The sequence below is a fragment of the Propithecus coquereli genome, unplaced genomic scaffold (genome assembly GCF_000956105.1).
Source record: "Propithecus coquereli isolate 6110/MARCELLA unplaced genomic scaffold, Pcoq_1.0 Scaffold20, whole genome shotgun sequence".
Taxonomy (NCBI): Eukaryota; Metazoa; Chordata; class Mammalia; order Primates; family Indriidae; genus Propithecus; species Propithecus coquereli.
The window spans coordinates 9,350,712-9,370,297 of NW_012144967.1; the positions used below are offsets into that span (position 1 = coordinate 9,350,712).

The 19,586-nt window shown below is 43.8% G+C and overlaps 1 protein-coding gene across 1 annotated transcript in view; it reads left to right on the forward strand.

Moving 5' to 3' along the window:
• Positions 1–5,323: 5,323 nt before the first annotated feature.
• AGBL1 (ATP/GTP binding protein-like 1) overlaps positions 5,324–19,586 on the forward strand; it is a 502,451-nt gene continuing 488,188 nt past the window's right edge. The window contains exons 1-3 of the mRNA XM_012643678.1: positions 5,324–5,447; positions 7,749–7,880; positions 11,402–11,495. Coding sequence (XP_012499132.1) covers positions 5,324–5,447; positions 7,749–7,880; positions 11,402–11,495 — 350 coding nt within the window. The remainder of the gene's footprint in view (positions 5,448–7,748; positions 7,881–11,401; positions 11,496–19,586) is intronic.

Consider the following 19,586-nt stretch of genomic DNA (forward strand, 5'->3'; position numbering starts at 1 on the left):
TGTGAAATCGACTTCTTTCCCATTTATTAAGACTACAGTGCTCAGGAAGAGGGTGTGTGGAAGTGTAAAATTTTCTTCTTTCCACTGTCATATCTGAATTCAGTAACAAATTACCCAACTAAAAGTCACTTCTACAAGTGAGGATATTTATTATTTCACTTATCTGACAGTTCACAGGTAGGTGGTTCCATAGAGTTGATTTGGTGGCTTAACAATCACCTAGGACCCAGGATCATGTCTTCCTACAACAATGTCCAAACACAGGAAAATTTTTGTTTTGTTTTGTTTTTAATATTCTTTTTTTTTTTTTTTAACTCCAGAGAAAAAATTTTTCCAGGATTCTTCAAGAGAATTCCACTCAGGTTTTCTTTTCCTGCTCTGGGTTCATAGCCACCTCTAAACCAATCACACAACAAAGAGAAACACTTAGAGGAGATGAACCATGGCCCCTTCTCCAGACAGGGGAGAGAGACCCACATCTTCCAAAGGCATTTGCTGCCCCATATTTGAAACAAATGGGGTTTCCTTGGAGGCAACTACAGAGGAGTGGCTGATGTGTGTGCAGTGTACAGTGTTGGCCACTGGTCGAAGCAATTTAGGGGTCGCGATTTAACACATGCCATATGCCCAGTTCTGGCAGACACAGCAGAAGCACATAGGACAATCCTTGTTCTTGGGGAGTGTTAGTGGGCGTTGTAATAAAGCAGCCCATTCCTGAGCTTCAGAAATTGATTTAATAAAACATATAGATTATCTATTACACCTTATGAAATGGAAATAGAGAGATAATAAGACCTAGTTCTTGCCCTCAAGGAATTCGCGGTTCCCTTCCCATCTGCTTATTCACTCCCATCATGCTGGATGCAGATTTCTCCCCAGCCTCACCTCGCTCTGCCGTGCTCTGAACACACAGGGCTACAGCGCAGCAGGGACACCTTTTCCCTTCCCACGTGGTGTCTCAGATTCATCACAGGTGGACCTGGCAGGGTTAAATGCTCCTTCCCAGGACTCTCTCATCATCAATGTTGACCTTTGTCACAGCCCTGCCCATCTTGGGTCCTAACCGCCTGTCAGCCTGAAGCTCCACAAAGATCATTGAGATCCATTTGTATCTGCTGTGCCCAGCAGGTAGGTGACTGGAGCGTAGATGACTCTCAGTGAATGTTTGTGGGGTGAATGCAGGAATCATTGAATGAAAGCAAATTCCACCTGGATCTTTTATTCATTCCCTTTAGTCAGTTTATACCTTATGAATTTTTCCTGTTTACCTTTTTTCTTTCCTCTTTTTCTCATCTCTCCATTTCCTCTCTTCTTTTCCTTTTCCTTGCTTGTGATTCAGAATTAACGAAAGAATCCAGCATTGTAGAAGTTACCCAACATTTGCACAGCCTTACAAAAAGCTTTTTATCCTCCTCTTCATCACAGAAAGATAATGACATGCTGAGAGTCGATCCAGAAATGTCAGGGTCTATCAGGGAAACCACCCTAGGTACTTCCTTTTCTACCGTGAGCTGTCTTTGGGTCCACTTTCAAAGGATTGGGGGCCCACGAATTCCTCAAAATGATAGATCAGTTGCTGGGCTGCTCCTTGGTTCCAATTTCTAGATTTTCATAGACTAAAGAGGGGGATGCACCAACATTGGGCACATGGAGGGTGGTGTGGACTTGGGGATTCAGTTAGTTCTGTTACCATTCAGTGCAGCTGTGACGAGGGGCATTAGAATGTGTCTGCTGAGATTGCCCTTATTAGGCCAAAGCACCCAGTGGAGAAGCTGTCAGAGTAAACCCAAGTCTTTTTCCTGGGTAACTGAAGATATTAAGTACCTAGGGATTCCCAAAAGTCTCATTCCACCCAGAATAGGAGTCAGAGAGTTGAGCTTTTCTTCATCATGAATTTTCTTGCATTAATCTTAATTTGTAAAAATATAGCATAAAGATATTAATCTTGGTTACTGCTATTTTTTGTTGTTTTTTTTTTTTGGAAAAGATTTATTTATTTATTTCAGGATATTATGGGGGTACAAACATTTTGGTTACATGTTATGACTTTGCCACATCCAAACCATGATTTGAGGTGTGCCTTTTCACCCCTACAACGCTCACCGCGTCCGTTAGTTGATGTCTCCTTAAATTTTACACTGAGGCAAGTGGCCCTGGCTGGGGTTTTGAAGTCAACTTCCTGGAGGGTCTTAAAAATAAGACTGAAGAAAGCATAAACACCCTTCTGCCTTGGGACATGGTGTTGGGCTTCATGGCCCCTTTAGGGTTCTTTTTGGTTCAGTTTGGTTCTACTCAAAAAATATTTATTGCACACCTTCTCTGACAGCCCTTGTGCCCCATGCTGGAAATAGATATGGATGCAACTTGGTTCCTTCTTTAAACATTTGAATACCTAGTGGGGGTGGAGTGGGGAGTGAAATTGTAGCAAGATACCAATGCCATGGTAAGTACGCTGTCAGAGCTGAGCCCAGAGTGATGTGGAGACAGAAGGGACTCCAGACCCAACCTGTGGGTGAGGTGGCCATCTGTGGGGCCAGAGTGCCCTGAAAGGATGAGCTGGCATTGATCAGGCTCAGAGTTAGGGAACAGGGCTTCAGGAAGAGGTAATAGTATGATCAAAGCTCCAGAGGCAAGAAGTGTCATGGTTTGAGCAGGAAACTATAAGTAGTTCCATGTTGCCAAAGCATGTGTTTTGGATAGGATGTTGTAATGAATAACGAAGCTGGAGACATAAGCAGGACAAGATCATGAAGAGCTTTGGAAATCCTATTAATGAGCTATGACTTTGTCCTATATGATGGGGAATTATTGAGGTCTTTGAAGCAGATGAAGAGTATGAGTCTTACTAATGGAAAGGCTAAGGCTTTGCCTTAAATAATGTCTCCCTCACCAACTCCTAATACCTTTCAGGACAAAGGGCACTGGCCTGATTTTCAGGAGTGTGGCCTGGCTTGTACTTTGGGCTTTGGTATATGGATTACCTCTGGGGACTCAGCAAGTCCTCCCTGTCTTGGAACTCAGGGTTCTCTTCTGCATAACAAGGGGTAAAATGTCAAGCATTGCCAAGATTCCCTGGAGCGAAGATCACCATAACATCACCATAACAAGAGAACCCTGGGCTTCTCTTGAGAAAAATAAAAATTCATTCTTATTGGTCTGGGAAGTCTTTCCATGAGAACATTTTGGTGGATTTCTGTTTCATACCTCTTCCCTGAATTTAAAAAATAATCCAAGCCTACTGAAATAACAGAACTGTGTCCACAAATCACCCTTTCCCATGCTTGTTTTCTGTGTACATTATCATTGCTTATTCTTGTGTTCATTTTGCCGACGTTATCAGAAGATAGGTCCCCAAAGAGGAGTCTGAAGACTGCATATGGAGGCACAGCCCCTGGATCCCTTATTGAGTGAATCCCCTCATGCATCCTTTTGCTGCAGTAAGTCCTTCTCCATGGGAGGAAGTACAGTCCTGCCATTTCCACGTGTGTCCCTGACCATTCTCCTTCTTCCTCTTGTGTTACTTCTTAAAGATGTCTGCTTCTGTTCTCATTGCAGAGCTCCTCTGACAGAGAATCCATCCTGACCATCCTCAAGGTCCTCGGAGACCTGCTTTCTGTTGGTGAGTAGGATACACCCTCATCCCCGCACTTGGCGGATGTGGAAGCGTGCCGGCTGCAGTCTTTTCCAGAACCTCTGTGGCTGGGAGTTTGCTCTAGCTCCAGTTTCCTATCACAGACAGACTCATTAGCCTGTCTTTTTTCTTTAAGCTTAATAAGATCCAGAATAAACTGGGCCAATTGTTGGGTCTTTCAGTCTAGTCACCCACCCTATAGTGACCCAAACTTAGGAGGGAATTAGCCTCTGTGTGGTTATTCTGTGGTTTCTCATCTATGAGGCCAAGGACTTCCAGAGGCCTATGCCCACCCACCTCTGAGTTCTCCTGAGGGACAGCTTACCCCTCAGTGGTTCTACACGTTTCCTCTTTCTCCTCCCTTCCATTGTGGCTCATTTAAGAGAGTCAGATGTTGGCAGCTCCCTTGCATATGTCAGGTGGAGACAGGAGTATGAGGCAGGAGCTGGACCTGGAGGCATGGTAAGCATCAAGGTTGTGAAGATATGATGACACAATTGACTACACTGGAATCAGCTGAGTTACCTGGAGCATCAGATTCTTTCTGAGGTTGTGGGTCATCCCAGCATTCACTCAATTTGCATTTCTATGTATGCTGGCCACATTGTATTAGAAAGAAATAGTAACACCAAAAATAAATGACACTTCAAAGCCATAGAGCCTCAAGGGCACAGTTTTAAGAGGAAGGGGTCCTTCCGTAGGCTGTGGTGCCCTCCACTAGTGAGGTGACTTCCCTCTAGTCTTTTGAGTGAGTTCACCTGTGTAGGTGAAGCCGCTTGTCTTCTGGGGTAGTGCTGTCTTCAATTTGTCCAGAGATGTCTGAAATTCTTAGAATGCAACCTTGGAGTTCTCCCTCCGACACAGGTGGTGATAACTGCTCCTTTTGTAGAGAGTGCTGCTTTTTATGAGGATGAAAATTCAGAGAGTCGTCTTTGATAATGTCCAACCTGCTGGCCACCTTGGTTAGGTCAACCATGCCTAGTGCATAGAGAATCACCCAGGGCCAAGTTGAAATGTAATCACTGCTTTTATCCTTGGGCAAGGTGGAGGAGGTCTCAGTTCAAAATTGTTCTTAGGTAGAAAGATCAATAGTTCATCATAGCCCAGACCCTCTTCAGAATTCCCCACACAGGATGATTGGATGTTTGTTTCTCAAGGGTATACTTCAGTAGTTTCCATATTTTTCTCCCATCAGTTTCTGAAGGCCAGCAACAGAAAATCATTATACCATTAATAAAATTATTCCAGACGAGGCTATCATCCCAAACACTGTTACGGATGATCTAAACTTACAGCAAAGGGATATTGATACTCCCTCTTCTATTAAGCATACATAAGCCTTATGCATATTTACACACATGTACAGACACATACACTGAAAATGCAACAGATTCTCAGTTAAGTAGATTCTAGGCTCTATTTATTACAGCTGCTGCAGGTGAATATACCCAGGTTCTTAAGTATTACACTATTTTCCCATTTCACACCCCTTTTCTCTTATGTAATAGCACAACTTTAACCCAGGTCACTTCAAGAACTACACAATTTTGGTTTCTGGAATGAAATGAAACGATCTTTGCTCTGTCTCTAACTGTGAGGTCTATCTTTCACTGCAAGGAAAATGAGGGTTATTATATGTGGTTCATCTTTCCTCTGGGTTCCCCCTCAGGCACAGACCGGAGGATCCACTACATGATTAGCAAGGGTGGCAGTGAGGCCCTTCTGCAGACCTTGGTGGACACAGCGAGGACAGTGCCTCCAGACTATGACATCCTCCTGCCTCTCTTCCGGCTGCTGGCCAAAGTTGGCCTAAGAGGTACCCATACTCCAAGACCCAAGATGACTGAAAAGGCACTTCTGGGGTTGTTATCATGCAAATAACTGGGGAAGCTCTGGTGGGGAAGAACAGGGAGGAAGTGGCAGGAAAGTTCTGGACACCTTGGTGGTGATGGCAGGACCAGCCCCTAGGAGGGTAATTTTGTTGACCTAGATGTCACCTAATCCAAGGTATAGTGCTTAGGAAAGAGCCCAGAGCAGGAATGGGCTACATGGGATATGGACCACATTGGGGGAAAGAGGGGAGATACTCCAATGCAGTTTTTAATCATTTTTAAAATAAATGGAACATGTCTACAATTGTATCTGACATGAAAGTTCATTATATAAGCGTATGTAGTTTCCTAGAGTTGTTGTAACAAATTGTCACAAAGTGGATGACTTAACACAATAGAAATTTATTCTCTCACCATTTTGGAGATCAGAAGTCCAAAATCAAGGTGCTGGCAGGGTTGGTTCCTGCTGGAGGCTCTGAGGGAGAATCAGCTCCATGCCTCCCTCTAGCTTCTGGTGGCTGCCAGCAATCCTTGGTGTTTCTTGGCTTGTGGCTGCATCGCTCCAGTGTCTGCCTCCATCTTCACGTGGCGTTCTCCACTGTGTCCTCTCCTCTCTGTATAAGGACGTCTGTCATAGGTTTTAGGGCCCGCTCTAATCTGTATGACGTAATGTTAAGTAATTAATCATCAGAGACCATGTTTCCAAATAAGATAATATTCTGAGGTTCTGGGTGGACATGGATTTTGGGGGCCCACGGTTCAATCCACTACAATAAGTCACACAGAAGTGGAGCATCCCTAGTTGGAAGGAAGATGGGGGAGGGGCCTAGAGTTCTTGTCACTTAGGCTACAGAGTCATTACTCTCTCCCCATGGAAGATCCTGAAACACCTAGAACTTCTTGGAGCACAGTTTAAAAACCTGAGCACGCAGGACTCATGCAGGCCTTGCAAACTGGTCATAATAGTTAAGCTCCAGTGGTGTGCTGAGTCTTATATAGGTCACAAATGAGAAGCTCGGATCCTCTGAAAGTGGACCTTTGATGTCCCATGCTAGCAGCTATAGCCAAGGGCCCAGGGACTCTGGAGCACTCTTTCCTTTCACTGTCTGTATCTCTACTTTGAATCCACTCAACATTCCATAGATAATGACTGAGGACCAGGCATCAGTCAGCTCCTGTCCCAGACAAAATCAATATCTCTTTCCTCATGAAGGGAATGGGTCATGTAGGGTTAGTCATGAACTCTTTGCTGGTGTCCTTTGGTTTTGAGGTAAATATTGGTAAACCAGGTTTAGGATATTGTCTCTCTTTTACTCATTTCTACCTGCGATACATCTGATCGAAATGTATTCCTGCCAAAACAAACGGGATGACTTGGGCATCACACTGTGCAAAGGACACAAACAAATGTGACTGGTAGCACAGTTACCTGGTGTCATAGTGGGAACAAGGAACACAGAATAAGAGGTGCTTTGCCCTGCTTTTTATGTTTATTTTCTAATTATTAAGATAATAATGACTTATCTGTAACAGTAGGTGTCAAGTTATTTGGAACAATGATTTAGAGATATTAGAAGAGAAAATTTAATTTTCTTAAAATATTTTTGACTTTTTATTATGAAAATCTCTTATATTCCTAAAACTTAGATCTAACCATTGTTAACATTTTGCCATATTTCCTTCACCTATTTATTTTTATTTAAAATATTAAAAAAATTACAAAGGGCATTTACTCCTAAATTTTTCAAGTGCATTTCTTTGTGAAGAGATGCTTTCCTACATAATGACAATTACAAATCTAATAAAATTAAAAATACATGTATAATTTATATCCATTCCAATTTCTCCAAGTGTTCCCAGTCGTCTTTTACAGACATTTTCAAAGTAGGATCCAATCAAAGTTCACACACTGCATTGTATGTCATGTTACATAAGTATCCTAACTCTAGACTTTTCTTAAAGGAAGAACTTTATTCCCAACTAAACTGTAGTGCACGTATGAGGACAACCTAAATATAGGGGCTTAAGAGTCATACAACCCACCAGCCTTCATGTAAATATGTGTAGCCCGAATTAGCTCTTCTGATTCATTTGGTTCCAGTAGGGACATATTTAGAGGCAATTTTTTTTTTTTTTTTTTTTTTTTACTAAATATGTCTGAAAAGTGTCTTTGGCTATGATTATCCTCCTCCCTCCACCATCTTCCCCTTCATCTATTCCACGCCTTGTATAACCCTCAGAATCAATGTACCACACAACTAAGATAGATTGATTTGTGTCCTCAGATAAAAAGTTTGGCCAGAAGGCGCTGGAATTGGAAGCACTTGATGTGACATTGATTCTGGCCAGGAAAAACCTGTGTGATAGCCAGAACCTCCTCCACTGTCTCTGGGCCCTGCGTGTGTTTGCCTCCAGCGGTAAGTGGCTCTATTGAGGCTCCCTGGGTTGGCTTCGAGACCTGGGCTGGGGCACCTGGAAACCATGTGGGCATCTGTTTGGAAGGAGGATGTGGGTGGGGGATATATGTGGTCCAGACAAGATATATGAAGGAGTCTGACCATCCGGAGGCTCTGGAGGTGAGAAGTTATTTATTCTTCTCCCCCTTAGCCAGATGGAAGTCTTGAGCCTTTCCTGGAGACAGATTTTGATATTGCTTTTCCTTGGGAGTCACATAGGATAGCACTCTAAACTTTTCTATTAGTGCTACACCGTGCAAACGACCTATGACAGCGGAAGAGCAGACTTTATTCAGTCCTTATCATATTCAAGGCACAGTGTTATGTGTATTACATTTGTCAAGAATGACCCTCCCATCACAAACTTCTCTGCTATATTCCTGAAGTTACTCATTGATTACAACATCCTTTACCATTTTTTTTCAATCTCATGATCCTTTTCAACAGGGTCCTCCAGGTAACTACCAGGTACATCATAGCATGTGGGTTGATATGTATTTGCTATCTCCTAATTTGGATTATTTCTAATTATCATAGCAATTCTGTATTTAGACTCACAATTTTACAGCTTAGAAAAATAAGCTTAGAAGAGTGAAGTAATTGCTTGAATTCATGCAGATAAAAAGTCATGAGGGCTGAATTTCTAACTCTAACACTCATGTCAATTCTGCTCCATATGGAGATACTTTTTATTAATAGATTCTATACCTCCTATCTCACATGTAATGAGCACAGACTTTCGTTTCTCCTTCGAGAGCCCCCTTCCTGTGGGATGAAAGTGACAATTATTTAGATGTAATATACTCTGTAGGGGAAAGAACATGGGCTTAGAGCCAGAAGGATCTGAGTGTGACTCTGATTCTATTTCTTATGAGTCATGTAACATGAGCACTTAACCTGTTTAACCTCAGTTTCATCCTTTATAAAATTATAGTAGTAATAATTATTACTATTAGTCTGCCAGGGATGCCATAGCAAAAGGCCACAATCTGGGTGGCTTAAACAACAGACATTTATTTTCTCACAGTTGTGGAGGCTGAAAGTCTGAGATCAAAATGCCAGCAAGTTCGGTTTCTCCTGGGGCCTCTGTCCTTGGCTCCCAGATGGCTGTCCTCTCCCTGTGTCCTCACATGGTCTTTCCTCTGTGTTTGTGCATCCCTGGAGTCTCTTTGTGTGTCTAAAATTCCTCTTCGTATAAGGACACAAGTCAGATTAGGTTAGGGCCCATGCTAATGGCCTAATTTTAACTTAATTACCTCTTTTAAAACCCTGTCTCCAAATACAGTCATATTCTGAGGTATTTGGGGTTAGGTCTTCAACATATGAATTTTGGAGGGGACGCAATGCAGCCCACGCAGCACTTGTAGCCTTGGCAGATGGGATAATAGCATGATGTTCATGGGTGTGCTTGCCACATGGAAACTGCTCGATGATGGTCAGTTTCTTTCCCTGCCCTGCTCTTTTCCCTTGGTCTTTTGAAATAAGAGGATGACTATGCATATGGGAAGTAAATAGGTAACCTTTTCCTAATTATCCTAGGAACTACTAAACTAATCTGAATTTCATTGGTTAATTCTATTCATAAACACGGAGGGTCCTTAACGAGAAAGTCTTTCTGGAGAATAAATAATGGGAGAGATTCCTGACTTCTTGTTCACAGACAGAGCCTCCATCACCCGTTTCAGATACATTGACCAGAAAATCCAAGAGTATCTGGGAGAGACCGAATGTACAAACCCATCTCTCATAAAAGAACAGGGAAGCTGTGTCTTTGTATAAAGGACACCTCTCATTAATGAGTAGACAGAAGGTGTGCCACCCCCATTTGGAGCTTGCCAACAGCACAAGGTTTGAAGTATCTCATGGTTTCCTAAAGAATCATTAGGTTGAATAACTTACCTTCCTTACAATATAGGGTGGCTATGGAGATTTAGAGAAATTCCTTAAGCTGGATCTCTGAGAAATCCTGGGATGTGCTTGAGGGTGGGAGGAGATGGCCATTTGTCTCATATTCTAAGCTACATTTATTTGTACCAACTAACTGTTTCATAAGATATTTTTAAAAATTACGCTGTCACTCTCTATACATTGACTTTCCTGATGAGAGGCAAGCCGAGTTCAAAAAGCCTGTGGGTTACTGTTGCTTCAGTGAATTGCTAGCCACTGTTGAATGTCCCAGAAAGCTTTCTAAACAGCTTCTATCTTCAGGAGTTGACTGGGACCATATTGGGTCTTTGATAGCCAGTGAACCCTTTGGAAGCTCTCAGATGGCCAATGAGAGTATGCATGAAACTGCCAGAGACCTAACCTTGGACAGGCATCTAGCAAGGGCGAACTCAGGGAGGATTTCTTACTGTTATCTTCTCCCACTTCCAAGCCTAAAGTCTTCCATGTTAGAATTGGTGCTCTTAAAACTATCACCTCCCTAACTCAAGGCCAGAATTTTGTTGAATTATTTGCCAAGAGTTTGCTTTGGTATGTTTTCCCAATTTAGAAGTAAGAACTGAGTTAGTAGCCATAAGAGTGGAAGATTGATGGGCAGGACTAGGATGCCAAATCCCTGAATTTTGATCCAGGCAGTTATTGCCTGTTCTCACCTCAGGAGGAACATATGCACAGAGGATGTTCCAGGAGTGTACACTCTTTGTCACAGCTAAGACTTCAGCTTCAGTCTCTACCTGATGGACTGTATGGGGATGAGTGATATCAAAGCCTCCAAATTTCCATTTAGCTACTTTCCTGAGGCTTGGAGCCAGCCAGTATAGCCACCCCTGTTTCTCCACCCTTGTTTCTCTCTCCTTGCTTCTCTGAGACCTCTTGTTTCCACCCACTTTTCTCAGAACAAGGTTGGCCCAAAGCACAAAGCATTTCTAGGTTTTTGTCTTAAAAATGCCAGTGTAGTGGAAGAAAGAGAGAAGAGACTCACACCTTGGAAGACACAACTCTCTTTCCTTCTCCCACTGAAACATTTGCCCCCTGCTAGCCTGGCTCCATGTTGTGTCCTGTGCATTCCTCTTACTTTTTGACATGACCAGAGCTCTTCCCAAGGTGAGCTGAGTGGAGAGGCATATTGGGGATATTGAAGAGAGCCTGGGGCCTCCTTGGAAAAGAGAATGACATCCAGAGGCTTTATTGATCTGATCAGATACCCCTTTTGAATTTCTTTCTATCATTCAGATCTATCACTATGTTTTTATAACCATCCAATTGGGCAAAAAGGAAAAAAATTTCCCAGGCTAGTTACCCCTGAGCAGGAAGAATGGATTCTTCCTTTGACATTGTAAAGGAGGCATAGTCAAGTCATTGCCTCAGTTATGGGAGATCCAAGTGTGGGGCTGTAAGGGAACTTGCAACCAGGTTGGAAAAGAAAGGGCACTGTCTTGTTTATTAGGTTGCCCCTTATAGTTTTAAAGAAGCCAATCCAAGTTGCACCTTAACCTACCCACCTGTGACCATAACTATTGTGCTTTTATCTTTCTCAGTTACCACAGGAGCCATGCTGGGAATTAATGGAGCGATGGAACTGATACTTGACATCGTTACTCCTTATACCCAAAAGCGTACCCGAACGATCAGGTATGGAGTACCTTCATAGTACTTCTGCCTTCTTCGTAACAGACGGAGAGATGGAGATGGCTCCAAACATATTTTCATGATGTTTCCAGTTCAGTTTAGTGATGATTTCCCCCTTGGAGATATGACTTTATCCCTTCTCAGCTTACATCTCTTCCCACCCATGAGTCATTTCTTGTAATCTTCACAACAACCCTGGATGGGTTTATTAGTATCCTCATTTGCAGAAGAGGAAGCTAAAATGTGGAGAGAGCCTTATCCAAGGTCGTGGTGCTAGGAAATGGTACAGCTGAGATTTGAATCTAGTTTTCATACTCAAAACCCCATGTTTGTTTGCTTGGAGCCTTTAGGTGTAGACATTTTACTCACAGCAAATCTACCATAAATGAGTATATTTCTCAAAAGACAGTCCAGAAATGACCGAGTCTCTAAAGAGTGAGCCAGTTAAATTTCTGAAATGAGATCTGGGCCTTATAATAGTCCATCATGGTTGTGTGCTGGACTTGAGATATATTTTTATGATTGGAAAATGAAACTCAGCCTATTCTCTCTGCCTGTGCTTGCTGAAGTGGCATGAATCACCAAGTTAAAAAGGGAGATGGTTAGACATGAAGGCTTTAGAGATATTCAAACCATTAAGATCCATCATTTATGGGAGTGACTCAGCTAGGACCTTGAAAGAATATTAGAAGAAATTCAGACAATTTCTAAGATATATGGGGTCATTTGGCAAGCAGAATTTCCATGCCCAGCCATGATATTTTCTGCATCCTAGCATCAATCTTAGGCTCATGTTCCACCTGATTATTTTTCTCTTGGGTCACCACAGTGATGCCATTATCATCCATTCTCACCTGCAGTTCTCTACACCAGCGTTTGCTAGAGTGAAATATATTATATTTCAGTGAAAAAAAAAAAAAAGTCTTATCAAATAAATTGGGAAACACTGTGTTGAACAAATTTAGATAGGTTTCTTTACTATAAGACTTTTCAGAGCCTTTGTAAAGCCAACACATATTGAGAATATCTAAGATATTCAGGGTTATGGGATTTCCCAATATTGGGATTCTGTAGTATATTCTATTCTCAAACTGATTTGGCTAGGGAACATTTTTTTTTTTTTTGTGGAGACTGCCTTTTTTAGTGTGGGTCAACGCTCTGTGTATCTCAGTTTTGAAACCTCTCCTCTGCAGTGTGAATTTATTGTCAAGTGGAATTCAGTTAAGTCCTACCAAGGACCCTTCATCTAGTAGGTATAAGACTTCAGAGTAACAAACTCAGGGACAAAAAAAAAAAAAATTAAATTTCTTAATTTTTTTGTAATTATATTTTATTTCTGTCTTAAACTTCTATTTATGCCAGGTAGCAAAAAAATAAATCAGTGTTTTATCAGGAATCTAAGTTGAATCGTGATTCATTGATTCATTCAGGGTTTTCACTCCTCTCCCTCTGTTCCTGGGGCATCTAAGTTCTGAGAAGCTATGGTAGTGCCAAGGTGTCAATAGACAAGCACAGTTTGTCCTCACTCATCTCGTGTCCATTTGGATGCGTATGACTTGAACATGTCACCTTTTTGTCATGTGTGCAGGCTTTTGCTGATGACATCTGCAGTCTCAATGTGTCCTTTGGTCACCAATCCATGAACTTTGGTCACCAATCCATGAACTTTATCTTTCTGTCCTATTCACAAGGCCTCTTCTGCTATGGTGCTGTCATAACTCAGCTGTTCAAAAGCTCAGGAATATCTGGTTGCTTCCCTACATTATGTGAAAATCTGTGTGATGTCTGCTGGGCCCATCCACATACGAGTCTTACTTAGTCATCTCTTCCTTGTCAGTTGAGTGCCATGTTGTTTGGTGGCCTTTCCTAGGAAGCCCTTTCCAGCCAATAGTGGATATCAAGGCACTAGCCCCCGCCCTTCTGGGGTCCTGATAGCTTTTATGGTCTTCCGCATTCAGGCCAAGCAACAGAACAGAGAAGCCTCCTTCTCAGAGACTCACACTAGTTGCTATCTTTCTTTCTTTCTTTTCCTCCTGCAGAAGGAGTTGAATTCAGATGCAGATCTGATCAGGGTGCCAGAGGAAAATGGGAAAGTAGCGCCAGGGATTAAAGAAAGTGGAGGGCTTCCAACAACAAAAAGAGCCTTTCAGGGACCTCAGGCATATTCTGCATGTCTGGTTTGTCCTGTACATTTTGGGCAAGATGGTTCCCCTTCTTCAGCCAGATGCCAAATTGAAACCAAACCTCTGCGGAAGAGAGGCTTTTTCTCCAACCATTACAATATGGCTGTCACTGCCGTGGTGTTTATTAGGTGCCCTGCACCGTGCTAAGCTCTTAAGATGCATTATCTCCTTCGAGCTTCTCCTCTTCTCTGTGAGGCAGGTGCTATTACTGTCCCTGATTTTACAGGAAAAGAAATTGAAACTGAGAGAAGTTAAGTGACACTCTGGTTTTAAGTGAAAGAGCTGGGATTTAAACTGTGTCTGATACATGAGCCTCAGCTCTTAAGCCACCACTGGAGTATCTTACACAGTCTATTACCAGCATTTTATTTCTAAAACCATCATATGTAAGACAATCATAAGCAGTTAAAGTTTGCTTAAATTTCTGTTACCATCTAAATGGCTCATATCCATGGAACAATTTGCTTAATGATAGGGGAGTCTTTCTCCTCAATGGAATGGCTATTTCCTCTCAAAGGCTAAATATCTTTTCCCTCTGCTTTTGAAGCTTTTGAGTTCTTTCCCAAAGCTACCTTGTTTTCTACCTTACCCTCACGCCTCAGCAGCAGGATAAGAACGAAGGTGCTGAAACTGAACGACCTGCACTGTCGCCCTCTTTCTAGTTGATTTCCTGGCAAGTCATTTGACTTTTCTTGACTGAACTTTGAAATTTCTTAAAGCATGAATATCAAGTCTTACCTCCTAGGTCTGTGTGGGCGTTAAAAAATAACGTGCAAAAACCTTGTGAGCTTTGACAGGCTATCACACTGTTGATCGCTATTAGTACGAATACTGCTGGCTGTATCTGGTTGCGCCACAGAGCAGGATGCAGAGGCCAGGGAAGTACGTGAAGGGGAGCACTTCCTGCCCAGTCCTGTTTTCTCTCCTGAACTCCATCCTGAAAATAGTAACCAAGGTGCACACCCAAATGAATTCTGCTCCACTCCACTCAGATGCCTGAACCTGTGGGCTTCAGGAGTCTTGCAGGAAGGGGACGAAGTCCATGTCAGGACAGGGTAGCCCTACTGGGTGTCATCCTCCCAGTGCTAGCAAGCTATGGAGAGTTATTCCGGGATGGCTTTGTGGGAGCAGATGCCCCGTGTTGTGTCACTGTGACTCGCCCCTCCTGTGGAGATTAGACCTGCCCTACTTCTCCAGCATGAACCTAAAATTAGATGTGCAGCTGTCCTCCAATGAAGCCCTGTCTCCAGATAGTACTCAGGGCAAGATTTATGACAGAAGCTCCAAACACACACCTATTAGAGAGAAGGGACATATAGAGCAATGTCACTAACCCTTTGTGGCCTTGTGCCAGCCCTCACCCCAGGGGAGGCAGCTATTTCAGGCCTCCTCCACTTCCCAAATACCCACCACACCGCATGCACTTGCATTGGCTTGCGGCTGCTTCCCTCCCTTTGCTGCTCATGGCCACCACTCTGGTCCGAGCAGTTATGGTCAGATGCGGATGCCTAATGTAGCCCTCTAACTGGTCTTTCTTGACTTCAAAGCCATCAAGAATGTGCCCCAGCTTCCCTTTCCAGCCTTGTTTCTCATTCCTCCTCTCACCTCTCTTTCCAGCCAACTATCCCTGAGTGTGGCTTGCCCTATTCCGCCCCAGGTCCTTCCCTGCCTGGGGAGTGGCATTGCTGCCACATTCCACAGCAGACTTCCCACCCAATCTTCAGACTCCACCTTGTGCTACCTGCTCCATCTCACTAGAGAGAAGGAATCTCTTCTCCTCAATGATCCTCCAGACCTTTGTCCATACTTTCCTTTGACAGGCATTGTATTTCACTCTACTATGCTGGCCTGTGTGTCTCCTCCCTAAATTCTGTAGTTCCTAAAGGTAGAAATCAAATTAAATTTATCTTACTGTTCTCTATAGGGACTAGCCCAGTGCCTACTTCCATGACGGTAGGCTCTTAATTAAATTAAAAAGAAACATTTAGATTAAACAAGGTTTTTGATGAATTGCCCATGTAGTAATGAATAAAATCCAACATTTACTGAGCAGGTACTATGCTAGGTACTTCATATTTATGGTCTTTTTTCCCCTTGATCCCAAGCTGGCTCCATATGTAGGGTTCTGCCCTGTCCAAACATGTCTGGGAAGTCCTGCGGCAGGTCTACCAAGAGCTCCACCGCAGGATGGACGGACGGAGGTGCGTTCTGGGAGAGAACTCGTCCCGAGAGACTGAGAAGCAGCAGCTGTCAGCTAGCTATGGAGCAAAGTTTTACTCACTGGAGGGAAGGAAAGGTTTAGCATCTTCTGAATTATTTAGAGTTGTCTGGGAAACTTTTAGAGAATGGTAGAAGGGAAGGAGCTGAATTTGAGGGGCACGTGGGGGGCAGCATTCACATGAAATCTTTGCCTTCTGTTTGAAATAGGCTTCCAGTATTTGGTCTGTTAATTGCTTCTGCTGCGGCTTAAAATTTCTGGGGTTGCTTTTTATAGAAACAGGGAGGAGGAAATGACCCTGGGCCAGAGTGTGCTACCTCTCGCTAGCGTGTTCAACTGTGGACAAGCTTGTTTGTTTGCACTAAAGCTGTCTTTGAGCTGTCCAAACTCACTAAGTAGGAAAATTTATTGAGGCAAAGACAGATTACTTGTCTGCGACTGACTCATCTTGTGACCTTAGGAAAGCTTGTGTTCCCTCTATGTTTCAACACTTTCTGCTAGGAGCTGTCCCTGCCTTCCCTCGTTCTCAGGAGGGGCCTGAGGGTTTTGGTAATGGCAGTGACCATTTCCAGTGGCCATTCGCTTAGCCTTTCCCAGAGCCCAGCCTCATCCCCTCTGACTGTGTTGGACCCTTGCTCTGTAATATCTAACCCAATCTTTGAAGCTTGATTATCAGATGTTATCACCAGTATATGTCCCAGACTTTAAACTCTGCTGTCTTGCCTTGTCTCGTGAATGTCAGAGTCAATCAGCAACGGGTACGGTCTTCCTAGCAGAGGCTGCTTCTTGACCCCTGTTGTGTTCTCTGATCATTGCACCACAGTGGTCACAGGGGCTCAGGACTGAGAGATGGTGCCTTCGTGCCTCACCTTCCTTCTCTCTGGAGCTGCCCCAAGGGCACAGGACGTTGGGAAGTGTGCTGTTCAGGCCGATGCAGGTCTCACCCTCAGGGAGGATAACATCTTTAGCATCTCCAACCCCTCAGTGCCCTCTCAGGTCTCAGCAGGGATGCTGTGTTATGATTGATCTCTTTAGGCTCCGTGTCCCTGTGCCCTGGCCTCTGTGAGACTGCGGGGGTCAGAGGCTGTGTGCTGCAGAGCACCTGGACTCACACACCTCGTCAGTAGGAGGAGGTGGATGTGTTTGGTCTTCGGCAAGCTTCATAAGCACATTTTTCAGCTTAGCCTCCTGTTGGCTGTCCTAGCAGCTCCTTGTGCTCAGAATAGTATTAGGTGATCTTCTCATTTCAAAGGTCTGACGTGCCAGGCCTCTCTGGCATTCCAGCCTTGCCCGACTGCGGGATTACTGGGCCTTCTTCATCGGCAGCTTTTTATGGTGATTTCATCCTCAGTTCACGAGCTGAGAAAATTGTCCTGTTCTTCCTTTCCCTGCCCCCAAATCACTGTCTTTTCTCGAAGCCAGGTCTCCTGGACTTCCTCCAGCCATCACGCCATTCCACTTTATCTGATGCTAGAAGCTGAGAGATGAGTGGAGACTCAGCCAGAGCTAATGGGCTCCCTCGGTGACTCAGCTACTTTGTCACAGAGACAATGGTAATCCAAGTTACAAGAAACAGATTTTTCTGTTTCTCAAAATAGCTATTGAATTCCCCCTGGGTTTTCATCCCCCCGCAACCCCCATGAAGGGCTTTGTGACTCTCTATTCAACATAATCAGACTCTGTGGTCTCCGGGGCATGGGCTCACATTGGAGGTTCAGAGGCCGTGTGCTCCAGAGCACTTGGACTCAAATACCTTGGAACAGGAACAAAAAAATTCCACCCCAGCCTCACAAGTGCTGCTACTGGGGGCGTGTATCATGGGCTCAACTTACTTACAGAGTGATTATTGTGTCTGCAACCTGACTCCAACCCTGTAGCTGATGGTGGAATGAATAGTTTCCTACATGAATTAAACCTTGGCAACTAGATTTATGAGGTTAAAGCCCTTTCATCTTCTTAAGAAGACACTGATCTCTTCCCGATTATGGCCAGTCGTAGACATTCAAGTCATAGGATCTCAAGCTGGAAGGTCCTGAGGGACCATCCATTTCCTTCATCTTAAAACAAGGTCACTGAAACCCAGAGAGGCTGAGCCAAGCCTTCCACACTAATTTCAGGCCACCATTCATTACTCTCAGATGCTGTTATGCATAATACAAATCAAATATACCCTGAATTAGGACTTTTATTTGCAACATTCTATGTGCCTGTCTCAGTGTTATGCACTGGGCATTTGAAAACAACAGAACGTGGACCCTGCCCTCAAGTTGCTGACAGTCTATGCCAACCATACCAATGCAGTGTGGTAGGAAGGTCCTACATCCCGACCCTGTCTCGGGCTTGTGAAATGGGCCAGCTTCCTATCCTGTAGACATGTTTGTATAATGCCTTTCTCAGAAATGCCCTTAGAGCTGAGCAGGCAGGGCCTCAGGAGGCCCCGCACTTTGGAAAATCTTCCTTGAAATATACGAAGTACCCCTCTGTGCCTGAGAAGGGCTTTGTCTGCCAGTGCTTGGGATGCTCTCTGACCCCCTGTCACCTGAGGGAGGTGGACCAGGTGCCCTGAGGAGGGGGAGGTCTGGAACTTATGCGTGTGGGGTCATCTTTAAATCCAGTCCTCGGTTCAGGCATGTTGGCCTGGTAAGCAGATGTTCCCCACTGCTGGTGCAGTATTTATTCCTCAGGATGGCATGAGGTGGGCGAGCCAGAATGATCTGACATGCTGATACTGGATGTATCAAGTTGTTTACATAGACAAAGCTCCAAAAAACAAAACAAAAACAAAAGTTCCTGGGTCCTGCACATCCTGGGGAGGCCTTATGTCTGCAACTGTCCCCTGGCGAGGGTCCCCTGCAGAAGCTCCATTGCCATCCTTCCCTGCTGAGGTGTGTACTGCTCACACCTCTCCATAGATTTCCCCATTTTCCCTCTAGAGACTAGAAGCAGACTCAGGAACTTCCCCTTACCCTGGAAGTTAATCTTCTAGCCCAGCCTGACTCAGTGAGGAGTTTTCGCAAAGAAATTTTACCTTCCTGTCAATAATACCTTTCTCACAACACTGTGACCACCTGCAAATATGTGGGAGAGGGAGTTTGAGATATTGGGGGGAGGTGCAGAAAGACTCTCTTATCAGGAGAGACTCTTGTGACCTTTGCTTCGAGGGAACCACTATTTCTAATAGACCAAGACCAAATTCTTCAGGGATTGATTTCACACTCAGATACCATGAATTACAAAACAGATGGGGGAAGAAAACACACTTTGCTTTTCCTGTGGGACTGTGAGTGGGTGCAGCGTCTGGGAATATGCACTTACTTTGCAGAGAGAAGCCAACTCAATTAGCTGGGAAGGAAAGGGTCAAAAGGAAGCCATCACACAGATGTATAGCCAGGGAAAGCGAGCTGCTTCTAAGAGTTTAGGCAGAGATTGCAGGATGAGGACAGATTGGAGGCTTTTTCTCTTAGTTCAATTATAGTGCTATTTTAATACTAGATCTCTATGTGATCATTTGTCATATTCAGCAGAGTTAATGAGAAAAATGGCCAGAGAACAATAGATGGACATTTTAAAAGAGTGACTTATTATAAATTAGGTCTGAAATTCTTTCAGATAGTACACAGTAGGCATTCAATAAATGCCAGTTAAATGAATGGACACTGAGTTGCCTGAGTTGTACTCTTTTAATGATCTCTT